This window comes from Nicotiana sylvestris, chromosome 2 (genome assembly GCF_000393655.2).
Source record: "Nicotiana sylvestris chromosome 2, ASM39365v2, whole genome shotgun sequence".
Taxonomy (NCBI): Eukaryota; Viridiplantae; Streptophyta; class Magnoliopsida; order Solanales; family Solanaceae; genus Nicotiana; species Nicotiana sylvestris.
In genome coordinates this window covers 121,273,398-121,286,117 of record NC_091058.1, presented here as the reverse complement: position 1 = coordinate 121,286,117, position 12,720 = coordinate 121,273,398, and the positions used below count along the sequence as shown (strand labels likewise).

The 12,720-nt window shown below is 38.3% G+C and overlaps 3 protein-coding genes across 3 annotated transcripts; 2 read left to right on the top strand and 1 right to left on the bottom strand.

Annotated features, from left to right (window-relative positions):
- Window positions 1–1,109: 1,109 nt before the first annotated feature.
- On the top strand, window positions 1,110–4,220 carry LOC104231913 (SWI/SNF complex component SNF12 homolog). Its single transcript, XM_009784976.2, has 2 exons — window positions 1,110–3,050; window positions 3,765–4,220. Exons 1-2 carry the CDS (start codon window positions 1,510–1,512, stop codon window positions 3,829–3,831), a joined length of 1,608 nt encoding a protein of 535 aa, XP_009783278.1. The 5' UTR covers window positions 1,110–1,509; the 3' UTR covers window positions 3,832–4,220.
- A 652-nt stretch (window positions 4,221–4,872) lies between these two features.
- Window positions 4,873–8,415, top strand: LOC104231912 (transcription and mRNA export factor ENY2). Its single transcript, XM_009784975.2, has 5 exons — window positions 4,873–5,019; window positions 5,133–5,220; window positions 5,310–5,404; window positions 7,541–7,617; window positions 7,951–8,415. Coding segments are annotated over exons 1-5 (336 nt in total). The 5' UTR covers window positions 4,873–5,017; the 3' UTR covers window positions 8,025–8,415.
- A 641-nt stretch (window positions 8,416–9,056) lies between these two features.
- On the bottom strand, window positions 9,057–12,354 carry LOC104231911 (B2 protein-like). The gene is made up of 6 exons (XM_009784974.2): window positions 12,178–12,354; window positions 11,024–11,607; window positions 10,345–10,445; window positions 9,690–9,773; window positions 9,495–9,605; window positions 9,057–9,398 (listed from the first exon to the last, which is right to left on the bottom strand). Exons 2-6 carry the CDS (start codon window positions 11,568–11,570, stop codon window positions 9,357–9,359), a joined length of 885 nt encoding a protein of 294 aa, XP_009783276.1. The 5' UTR covers window positions 11,571–11,607; window positions 12,178–12,354; the 3' UTR covers window positions 9,057–9,356.
- Between the last annotated feature and the right edge of the window lie 366 nt (window positions 12,355–12,720).

Genomic DNA, 12,720 nt, shown 5'->3' with positions numbered 1-12,720 from the left:
TGCCTTTGCTACTTCAGCCATGTATGCTGAAATTATGCGAAAAAGTGGGTACGCTTGTAATTTTTTTTACAAAGCGGGCACAAGTTAAAACTTGACCCAAAAAGCGGGTATAGATGCAAATCCCCCTAGATAGGTATATATTTGCATCTATACCCGCTTTTTGTGTCACATTTTAACTTGTGCCCGCTTTGCAAAAAAAATTGCAAGCGTACCCGCTTTTTCGCATAATTTCAGCATACGGGGCTGAAGTAGCAAAGACAATCACGTAAAACTTCAGCATTCTAGTAGCAGAGCTTGAAGTTCAGCTCTAAAGCTGAAGTTTTTGTGTTGTAACTGGGAAACTTCAGCTCTAGAGCTGAAGTTGTTTTACCACCTATTAATATTACATACTAGAGCTGAAGTTTCCAGTTACAACACAAAAACTTCAGCTCTCTGTAACTGGGAACTTCAGCTCTAGAGCTGAAATTTTTCACTGTCCTACTTGGATTCAGAGCTGAAGTTTTTCACTGTCCTATTTGGATTCTTTTTCACTGTCCCCTGCATCATGTAAATCTGCTTTCTTTTATCGTTTCTTATCTGCTAAGTTTTATTTTGTATCTCCGCTTCTCGTGCATTGTGTTCTTTTGAAGTTTCCCCAGAAATATTTAGACTGATTGTGCCAATTAGAAAATGGTGTCTTTTGCTACTACGATGACTTTTTATAGACTTGCTGTCATTCCCTAGTCGTTTAATTGTACAACTCTTCCATTGTCACTTTTTTCCCACAACAGAAATCTCATCAAATTCGTTAACTTATACAAGTCCAACGACTTGAGTGGATTAATTGTTATCTACCCAAATGGAAGAGTCATTTGTCCCATCGTTATTTATAAATGTTAAAACATAACCTTGTTGTATTCTGGTGAGGTATTGAAGGGAAGGAGAAAGGGAGCTGAAGTTTTTTAAAAAGTGGATACAAGTTAAAAGTTTTAAAAAAAATGGGTATAGGTTAAATGAGGACGACCAAATAGGGCGCCCGTGCAATTTTTACGACGTAACTTCCCCTTCAATTAACAAGCCCAAATACCTTATAGTCTTTTATTTGGAATGGGCCGTGCCCCGTTAAACTTGCAATTCAGAAGCCCAAACAGCATTCCGGATTACGAATTCCTACACAAATCCCGAATGATTTCGGCCCTGCCGATCCCCAAGGGTAGGTCGATTTACTCCTTTCAATCGAGCTGCAACCACTTTCCGGCGATTTGCAGACGCTCCTCTAACCCTCTTTTCTACAGCAAACTCTTTCTCCGGCAAAATCAAACTGTAAGTTTCACTATCTGGGTCTCTAACTCCTTCCTTTTCTAGATTTCATACTTCTTCTTTCACTAGAAGATAAAAAGCCCTAATTTTTCTGTCAGTCATATTCACTGGTATCATTAGGTTTTGAGTTAATTAAAAACAAAACCCTATTTTGATGCCTATGCGAGATTCTTTAAACTATTGCATCTAATTTGCTCGCTTTAGTTAGTTATGTCTGTTAACAACAACAATAACCCTAACAAGAACATGGGAGGATCATCCTCCTTTGGCAATTCACCTCCTTCAAACCCAATTGCACACCTACAATCCCAATCACAACCCCAACAACAGATGCCCTCCGGGTTTCCCGGGTCATTTCAGTTATCTCAGCTCACTGCAGCTCATGCCCAAGCCATTGCTCAAGCACAGTCGAAAGTCCAAGCTCATGCTCAAGCTCAAGCACAAGCTGCCCATGCTCAATTCCAGGCTCAGTTACAAGCTCAGGGTCTGTCCCTTAACCAAGCCCATGCTCTTGGCAATTTTGGTTCTGCAAGTGCCTCCGCGAAACGCATGCCTCAGAAACCTCCGGTGCGCCCACCTGCATTCGCGGCTGCTAACACGATGTCCCCAATGAGAACTATGGAGCTTTCGTCTGCTGCGAGAAGGAAAAAGCAGAAGCTTCCCGAGAAGCACTTGCACGAGAAGGTGGCTGCGATTTTACCCGAATCTGCACTTTATACTCAGCTCCTTGAGTTTGAATCTCGGGTTGATTCTGCCTTAGCAAGAAAGAAAGTTGACATCCAGGAGGCTTTGAAGAATCCGCCTACTATTCAGAAGACGCTTCGTATATATGTATTCAATACTTTTGCTAATCAGATTCGTACTATTCCTAAGAAGCCGAATGCTGAACCGCCTTCGTGGACCCTTAAAATCGTAGGAAGGATTTTGGAGGAGGGAATGGATCCTGATCAAGCTGCCATGTTTCAGAAATCGAGCTCCATGTATCCAAAGTTTTCGACTTTCTTCAAAAGAGTCACCATTTCCTTGGACCAGAAACTGTATCCTGATAACCATATTATAATCTGGGATTCTGCGAGATCGCCTGCACCTCAGGATGGTTTCGAGGTCAAAAGAAAAGGAGAGCAAGAATTCACTGTTAATTTAAGACTAGAATTGAATTACATGCCTGAGAAATATAAACTTTCACCGGCTTTAACTGAAGTTCTTGGTATTGAGGTCGAGACTCGTGCAAGAATTATCTCTTCTATCTGGCATTATGTTAAGGCTCGAAAGTTGCAGAACCCTGACGATCCTTCTTACTTCAACTGTGATCCTCCTCTTCAGAAAGTGTTTGGGGAAGGAAAGGTTAAGTTCACTGCAGTCACACAAAAGATCACGCCCCATTTGTCTCCTCCACAACCCATACATTTGGAACACAGGATTAAACTTTCCGGAAATAATCCTGCTGGAACTGCGTGCTATGATGTATTGGTTGATGTGCCATTCCCTATCCAGAGGGAGCTGAATGCTCTGCTGGCCAATACGGAAAAGACCAAAGAGATTGAAGCTTGTGATGAAGCAATTTGTGGTGCCATAAGAAAGATCCATGAGCATCGGAGGAGAAGGGCTTTTTTTCTTGGCTTTAGTCAATCTCCTATTGAGTTTATTAATGCACTTCTAGAATCCCAGACCAAGGATCTGAAAGTTGTTGCTGGGGAGGCGAGTCGCAATGCTGAGAAAGAGCGACGGTCTCAGTTTTATAGCCAACCATGGTATTTAACTGCTACTAAATTTTACTTGCCATTACATTTTGGGTAAATTATATTCTTGAAGTGAAATTGCTTATTACCATCCGAAGTAGCTTAATATTTATAGTTTCAGTAATTTGGTAAAGTTACAACAATTCTCACCAAGATAAAAGTGTGTATAACATAAATAGATCCCCACAAATATTTATCTTCTTAATTGGCGTAAATTGACAGCTAGTAGAGTTTAGTTGCAATTACTTTGATCATTGTTACATGTGATTTTTTGACAGCTCATGTCTTTTTTGTTTTATTTCATTGCACTAACTCCGTTGTAGTTGCGTCCCTTTATTTTAAGAAAATTTTGTAACAAATGTTAACGAAAATTTTCTCGTACTTACTTCCGTTTAAGATATTGGCACAACACAAAAGGTTTATGGATGGATCACTTATAAAAGAAGTTAAAGATGCATTAAATTCTTAGTATCGCTCAAAATGAAACTTAGTACTGACTAAGCAAAGGAGGGTTTTCTCCAAGACAAGTTTAACCAAAAGGTACATTGTGTTTTTAAAACTAGGTAAGTGGTTGGTGTAATCATCAACTCTTTTATTCGAGATTTTGTGGACCTCATCACGATTGTTGGTAGCTTGTCTATAAGAGATATTTTTCCCTTATTAATGGTGCACTATTGTGCAATGTGATGTTTGGAGACATTAATGAGCATTATTTTTCATTGTCAGGGTTGAGGATGCTGTTATTCGCTACCTGAATCGCAAGCCAGCTTCTGATGCCCCTGGAAGCGGGTGAACTGAACTGTATTCTTCCCTAGTATCGGATTGTTTTTTGTGGAATTTGTGCAACATCCTAGCATTGTTTTCTCAAGAAGTTAAGAATGTAGGTTCTTGCAATATAGCGTGGGTTAGAGGGAAGAATCTTTGTGAAACAAGGAAAGACGTTGGCTGTTCAAGCGTCTTCCTGTGCTACAGATAGAAGTTCAGTGTTTGTAATTTTATTATTTTGGAAGAAAAAAGTTGTTGCTATGTGCAACAAAGCATGTAAAAGTGTAGGATATCTGGATGTTTTGAGATGTCTGATGATAGGAATTAGATTATTGTAGGACTTAGATGTTGGATGCTTTGGTATTCTGATGATGTAAAATTCTAGTATTCCAATTTCCAGCTTCCGATGTCACTGTATTTGTTGCTGCTCGTTTGTTATTCATCAGTCTCTTCTCCAGGAACACCTGACTTGATATTATTTGGGGTTGTTACTTAGATGTAAAAATGATATTTGATGTACTTAAGATATCTATTTCCAGTTAATCTTTCCGAGAGCTTTCGAAATGTTTCTAAAATCGACGTTTGACTATGCAAATTTTTCTGGACAAGTTTCCTTCGGTATTCTTTTCAAAAGAATTTGTGTTGAAAATTTATGAGAGGTGGAGTGGGAGAAAGTTATTTGGAGTTGAAAATTTTGAAGTTTCTAATCACTAACTATTTAAACAACAGACTTTATATTATGGATGTTGGAGTAAAATGAGTCCGACGGACTGGTACACATAAAAGACTCACATAGTCGAGTTAACTAGTTTGGAGTTGAAACTACTTGAATGATTTTAATTTAAGAAAATTTACAAAATTTTATGTCTTTGTAAGTCTCTAGATCTATAAATTGTGATGAAACTAATTAGTTTAATCTGACTTAGCTCGAATAATTAGCAAATTAATACTAGTATGCAATAGTTTAAAGAAATGAGTTTTATGGAGATAATAAGTGATAGTTAATCCTACTATTAGTTTGGGTTAAATAACAAATCCTTATAAAAGGCAAAAAAGGAACCACTTTTCTGTCGACTCGTAGGTTTATTTAGAAAAGAGGTAATAGAAGTCTGCAGACGCAGCTTTAATTGGCGGTAGGGCTAGAAGCAACAGGCGCGAAGCTTCAGTCGGACTGTGGAGACCTAATTGTTCGATTTTCTTAGCACAACAAAAGCATGTAATTTCTTCTTCCTTAGCTAGAACACAGCTTACCATTTATGATTTATCTGTTAAAATTCAAAATCGTTTAATACTTTTGGCTGTGAATTGTAATGTTGTATATAATAATAGGAGGCATTCGGTTAATCGTCCACCAACACCGGATACACGGGATGATCAAGAAAAGGAGCCTACCCTTAATGAAATTATCAACATTAAGGTCAATTTTATCAAAATTTTCTTTTGGACACATCGTTTGCAGTTTTCCAGCTCTATAATTTCTGAATATTTGGTGAATTGCTTGTTTAGTTGATTGAGAGTGGGGAAAAGGAACGTTTGAAGGAGCTTTTGAGGGAAAGGCTTGTGGAATCTGGGTGGAAGGATGAAATGAAAGCTCTTTGTAGGTAATGTCTCTCTCCGACATTGTGTCAAACACTTGGAAGGATAAAATGTTGTTAGGAGAATGTGTTACATAGCTACTTTTTCAATACATGAGTGTTTAATTTGAACGACACAGAGAAGATTAGATGAGTTTTATTTGTTTCGTAGCAAGTACATCCTTGCCCTTTGCTACGATGAAACCTCAATTGAAAGTTAAGCGCTTTTCTTAGTTTGCTGTCAAGTGAAATAACTGCCTATTTGACAATCTTGGTCTGTTTATTTTGCTGCCTATTTGACTATTTGACAATTGTGTACATCCATATCTTGCATCCTAGAGGGGCATGGTTTGATTCTTACCAGGCCTTTCTGTTCCGCTTTCCTCACCCCGGACCCTCTCCACCCCTGAAATGAAGGGGAAAAGATCCCAAATGGTGTTTGACAAGAATTTAAGGTAACTCAAGTCTTGAACAATGGAATTACTTACAAGTAGGGCGCTCCAACTGCCTCTTAACTCTTATAACTGATCGATTTCATCCTTTACACTTCGACTAATCCTTACCCATGGAAAATATAAGAAAAATACTATCTGCGCAGTCTTACACAGACCAACCATCCGCACACCGCCAACCCCCAACCCCAAAAAAAAGGACAAAAGAACTTTTTGCGCGTCCCTAGCTCTACCGGTGTCCACATCTCTCCCCAACTAGTCCTGATTCAACCAGTGAAAAGGAAAGGAAAGGAAAGGAAGAAACTCTATTATACTAAAAACCTCTCAAATCAGATCGCTACCTCTGATTATTTAAAGACTAATGAGCTTTTGTTTTGCAGTTCCAGAACCCCGACAAAAAAAATCACAAGATGGTTTTTCATTTAAGCAGACGCGCAGATTAAAAAGAACAAATTAATTGGAAAGAACAATGATTTCTAGAAATGACAGTCTTTCAGCATGTTGGTTAGTTGTAGTAATTACATAAATAGATTTGTGAAATGTTGATAGAAACAGTTGCAGTACAAGAATGATTGAACTTTGACACAAGCAGCAGTTTAGATTTTGAAAGGTAGGTTGGAGAGGGCAACTAGAAGAGGATGAGAAGGGATAGAGATGGAAGGGGGATGAGGGACCTAAAGCAAGTAAGAGAATTGAGATACATCACAGAAGAGGATGTATAAAAGAGGAGAAGAAGGGATTAGGGAGTTTGAAAGGAATTGTTAAAAGGTAAGGGGAGAGGTGAGGGTTGGGGTCTACTGGAGGTTAAACGATTGCAGAGTTGGTAGGTGAGGTTGTCAAATTAGGATGGGGAGGAGGGGGGCAGGGAGAGGGAGTAGCTGGGTATATGGGTGGGAAGGGGAGGAATGGTGGGGATGGGGATAGGGATAGGGTGGAGGAAACGAGCATGAAGAGAATAGGCAAAATAGGGCAGCAGCAAGCTTAGACTTGCTTAATTAGTACCGTAATTTTATTCTCCTTGAAGAATGGGAAAATACATACAATTTTATCCAAATTAACTACTTTAAGGTATGTTTTTCTTTAATTTTGTGGTATTTTGCGACCAAACTTAATTATTTGGTAATACTCTGTTTTATCTTTGAAATTTTCTAAGAACTATCAATTTTGAGGTGGTTGATTACTAATTACAGCCAACTTAGGGCACTTAATGTGGCAGAACTTGAGTGTAATACGTAGGGAACGTAGATTAGTTCAGTAACGAAAAGGTTTGTTTAGTTAGACGACATAAGAGAAGGGAGCTATGTGTAGCATTTGGAGGTACAGGGAAATTAAATGATTGATAAGAACCAAAAAATGTCTGTTTCTAGTTATCATTGATCTACGAGTTTTCCCTGTATTTTCTTTCATCACCTTGTTCAATATTAAGCCTTGATTGTAACAAGGTTGGGGTGGGGGTCTTCAAGAGCCAGTTTTATTTAAGTGGTTGAGGGTTATTGCACCTATTTCTCTCGCGCTTTCAGCTTTTAATATGCACTTAAATTGTTACTACCTCTGAAGGTACTTAAGAATACTATTCCAAGTTATTAGCTTATTTCTTTATCTTTTATGATCTTTGGGATGCTGGTCATGTGTTGTGTATATACAGCAAACGATTCTCAATTTGATGTGTAACCTTTGTCGCATTCATTCTCTCATCAATACTTTACTTTAGGGAATATGTCAAGAAGAAAGGACGGAACAATGTAACTGTCGACGACCTTGTACATGTGATTACCCCGAAAGGCAGAGGTAATGGTTCTGTCTTCTCTTTCACTTTTTCTCAGACACAACTCACACTTGAAGGAGGAATGGCTATAGCTTAAAATGTATTCCTTCTGATTATTTTTGTATCCTTTTAAGCAATAAAAGACATTGAAGTTGACATATTTCCTCGAGTACCGTTGGTTCATTTAAACATACGGCATTGGGAGATTAGATTTTCTGACCCGTCTCTTGTTCAGTTTCCCAGCTTCATGATTATTGGAATGTTTTAAATACTGCTTTTGCATTGCCTGCATTTGATAGAATATATGCATTGGCGTTAACTTTGTTAAAAAATTTCTGCTGCTTATTGAATTGCAGCTTCAATTCCTGATTCCATCAAAGCTGAGCTGCTACAGAGAATTCGTACATTTCTTGTTTCAGCCACTCTTTGATTCAACAGCTTCATATGCATGAAGAAGGTAGCAGTAAAGGTGAATATGTGGCATTATGTTTTGACTCATTCATCTTGGGGCGTTCCTGGTCTAGATTATGACAACTGTGGAGGAAGTAGGAGCCATATGAGAAGATGTGTCATTGGCAGTTTGATTGTTCCAAGTTCAACCACTGCATCGCCTCTCACCTTTTAGTGTCTAAATTATTTGCTTTCTGACTGGTGCTGGTCTTTAAGAGTAGTTTTATTGCATTACCTGCGCAGCACAAACCCCCCATCTTTTTTCTCTTTTTTATTGTTGTATACTGGGGGTTGGTAAGAGCCAGTTGGATGTATGTTTTCTCTGGCTTTGTGTTAATTCTTACAAGAATAAAGATTTGGGTTCTCCATCTTAGTTTGCCTGTGTCTTGCGTCTGACCTCTGCAACCCCCTCAAGCGCCAAAGCATTGAGAGGTTTTAACATCCTGTAGGCCATGTCTAGGTAACAGGCAATTGATTGCTCCCTCTAATCCAATCATGTGGCTGAATTTGACTCGGGCATGTTTTTTAATAAACGCTTGCGAAAAAACTGACATGGAATTTCAGTGGGTATAAAAGGCGTGCTATTAACGTTGAAATGAGAAATTTAAAGGTTAAAATGTATCATTCTCTTAGGATGTGATTAGGTAGGAAATAGTATTACATAAAATAGAACATAACACTATTTTTATACTAAAGTGGTTTCTGTGCATCATCTGCGGTGGTAGTCGGGCATAACAGTTTCAATCCCTCGCCAACCTGATCCATCATTATTTCCTTTGATTAACGAGTTCTATCAGGGCTTCAATTACTCGGATCTGTGTTTCTGTGATAAATCAAAGGAGTGACGTCTTTGCTATGATCTTACTCCAGTTGTGGTCTGTAATTTGAAAGATAGTTCTAAAATAAGGATATACTTTGCTGGCACAGTTTCACCATTCAATTCAATACTCTTGTAACCTAAGAATTTGGTGGACAAGCCCACTGCAGGCAGAGTCGAAATGCAGATGTGAAATGACATTCAATATTGACCCATTACACGGCCATCATTACTTTTCAAGTTCATTGCAAATTTGCAAGATTACAAGACTAAATTTGGGAAGCTTCTATTCAAGCATCTCCAGAGAAAATCACACACTTAATTGGCTAAATTAGCCAACCCTAACCTCTCTCAGCCAGACTTAAATACCAAAGCTTGCGCTTTGGAAATTGGCGGAAAACACGTTCCAGACATAGTGAAAAGTGCCACAAAACAACATCATTCACATAGACTACCAGAGTTTATTTATGCTAATTAGTCCACGAACGCTGGCGCTTAGACACCAGATTTTTCACAGAGATCCAGCAAGTCCAAAGTCTGCAAAACAAATCAGGTGTTAGGCATCGTGACTCTCAACTCTTGCCATAGTACTTACATAAGGACTCAAAACTACGAAATAGGTTCTCATCTTACCTCGGGCACAGAGAGCTCAAGACGGAATTTGGGTCCATCATAATGATGCAAAACTGGTCTAAAAGCATCTTCCTCCAAAGGCTTACCTAGTTTCCTAACACGGATCCTCACCTAAATGTGAAGTACAGAAAACTCAAAATTAAAATAAATACTTCAAGAACCTAGAGGAAAATGAGCAGTAACTCATTACTTTACCTGAGCAGGGAACCTTGACTCTCCTTTACACTTTTTATCTTCCCAAGCAGTTGGATCAATGTTGGAACCTCCAAAACTTGCTGCCTGTCAAGAAAAATAGTAACAGAGATTGTTATAGTGGAGATTCATTGTGCTGCGGTTGACGCATGAACAAATACTCAAATTTGAATGATTGATACTTGTTCTGACATCTTTGTTTATTGCATAAAGCAACTAAGGCAGACCCTTTAGAGAGGCTATCTTGAAAAATGAAAAAGGAAGCTAGTAGTGCTCATCTTCAACAATTTATAGTACTTGGAACTAATTTTGACAAGGACGAGGCCGGTGAGTTAATACTCGGTGCAAAAGTAGTAGTATGAGGCTCTCACCAGTATAAGTGTGTGGCAACGCCTCAAACCCTAACCTTTGGAGATAACAAAGTCCTAACACTACAATTAACAGAAAAAAGAACTACAAAAGAATAGTTTTTCTCTGCTCTATGAAGAAAATTCTTATAATATCCACAGCAGCCATATGCATGTCCGAGGATGCTTTGGTTTTGCAATATCCTATGGGCTTTGACCACCCTTTAGTTATAAAGATGTGAACAGGCAGATGTTTTCATGTTTTCATGTTTTCAGAGCACACCGGCAAAAACAATTTTAGTTGGACAAACCTCAAAGGTGCCATACAACTGGTGAGTAGTGTAATTGTAGAGGAACAAGGGTAACCCTGGTGTTATTGCCCGCACAGAATCTCTGTACCTTGGAGGTAGACCTGCAAAAGAATGATTGGAGTTGAGATATGATAAAAATGAATATAATTCCAGCACCATATATTTATCAATGACTTCAACTTTCTTGTATTGGCACAAATTAATAGTATATAGTTTTAGGTTCTATAAAACAAGGATCTCAACTTTTTTCCCTCTCTCACAAGTGATTCAAACTCTCATCAGCCACAAACGGTGAAATGTTGCAGCAGCTAAAATGCACCTCTTTTTAGTTAAATCCATCTACCCATCCACCCAGGCTTTCACCTCCCGTGGTGGTGGTTGGGGCATTGACCCCTGCCTCGTATATTAATACTATTAACAAAAAGTTCAAAGGAGGGCGACATGAATCTAACCTCCAATGTTGGTTTAACTAGTCAACCAAGAAAAGGACATTCATTCTCTTAAAATGTGGTGTTACTTCATTATTTCAGTCACGCTGTTGATCAAACAGGTGAGCTTCAACATGCAGCTAAGATGTTTATAACCTAATGTATACATTACATAAATTCCACACTGTTTTATGCCAAACAAACACGTCTACTTAGTTGAAAGATTATTAAAAGCTAGACAGGAAAAATACCAAACAGCTGGCGCTTTAAGTCTTCCTGCATCGTGTCATTGTTGCAAACAAATATATACCCTCCAAGAACCTCATTCCTAGGTAGTGTCTCAGCAGCAGGCAAAGTCTTAAACCTTTTTTCAACAGCATTATTCCCATTGGTACTCTCACTATTGTTGATATTGCATTGTTCATTCATGGGGTTGCTGTTGAGCTTGCTAAAAGACATATTTCCCAAGTTGACATTGGGTTTCGGATAAACTGAATCGATGTTATAAACGGCATTCCTAACGGAACTCTTAGTCATAATTTCAGTCATCATGCTATCCAAATTTAACATGTTAAAGTTAAGGCTTTCACACTTGTTATACTCCTGATAACCAAGATAATCCCTGGGGCTAATTTCAGCTGATCCCTTCGAAAAGTCAAGGTTATTCCTCCGCTCACCCTTGGACTTTATCTGCTCCGCCAATTTTATAGCAGCCGTTGTCCATTTATGATCTTCCGACACTTTTGATTGGCCTCGAAGCTCATCCCCAAATTGCCAATAGCTGTGCATATTCTCCATGTTGCAGTTTGACTACTAAATTATACAGCTCGAGAATCTGCATAACACACATTTTAGCGGAGCCAAAAATCAGATGAAAAGCACAAATAAGTGAGTCCGTCATAAAATTTCACCCTATATTCTGGATATCACAGCAAAAGGCGTTAAAAGCAAAGCACTTCATAGTATAAGATACTACAGCTTTTACTGAACAAATACTACTTGAATTACAGTATGGATCAGCTAATAGTGACAACACAACAGTCAGCTTCAAAGTGTCAATATGGGGTGATTAGGAAGTTGGGAACAATAACCATAACAAGAAAAACTTAAAAATTTATGGTAAGTTTGTCAATAACAGCTTCTTAGGAGAAAAGTGAAAAAACTTAACCAAAGTTTTTAGCAACCAGTACAGAAAATAGTTGAAATCCAAATAAGAAACAATACTAAGTGTGATGAAATAAAGCCCAAACATGATCAGGTAGATAATTTAAGCAATATTGACCCAATGAATAAGAGATAAGATCATCAAATTGGAAATGCAGCAATATGCTGCTTAGTTTAAACTAACATAGAAGCAGCCAAGCATGTCAATAAATTTATTTAGCTAAAAATATGAAGAGCTTACTTGAAATTTGATCACCCAAAATATTCTTCAATCACAATAACCCTAGAATTTGGTATCCATAGCTAAAACATAAAGCTGCAAAGCAAATAAAAGTGAGAAGCTAGTACCAGTACCAGTACCAGGTATTTTGAAACTTTACTTTACACCTAATACTTTAAGCTGGCAACACTTTATGTAACTTTAAATTACATTTCTGACATTAGATATTATTTCAAATTTTAAGGTGGAGCCTGTATGAATTGAATGATTAAGTCACGCGCTTTATGTGACGTGTGTTGTCAGTTTCAGTTGCTCGACGATCACTGGGTGGTAAAAGTAGTAATGCACGCGCTACCTGTGCGAATGTGTATGGATTTATAAGTGTGGTCAGACATCGGTGTCGATTTGAACAGAAAATGTAATTTAAAGGGCTGTCGGTTGAACAAGAAACACGGGCCACCAATCCCGTACTTGCTTTTGGGCCAGTTAAAGTTGTTACCTGACCCGACTGGAAATAGCCCAAATGCCACAGCCCTGGTCTGATCCATACAACCAGATATACAT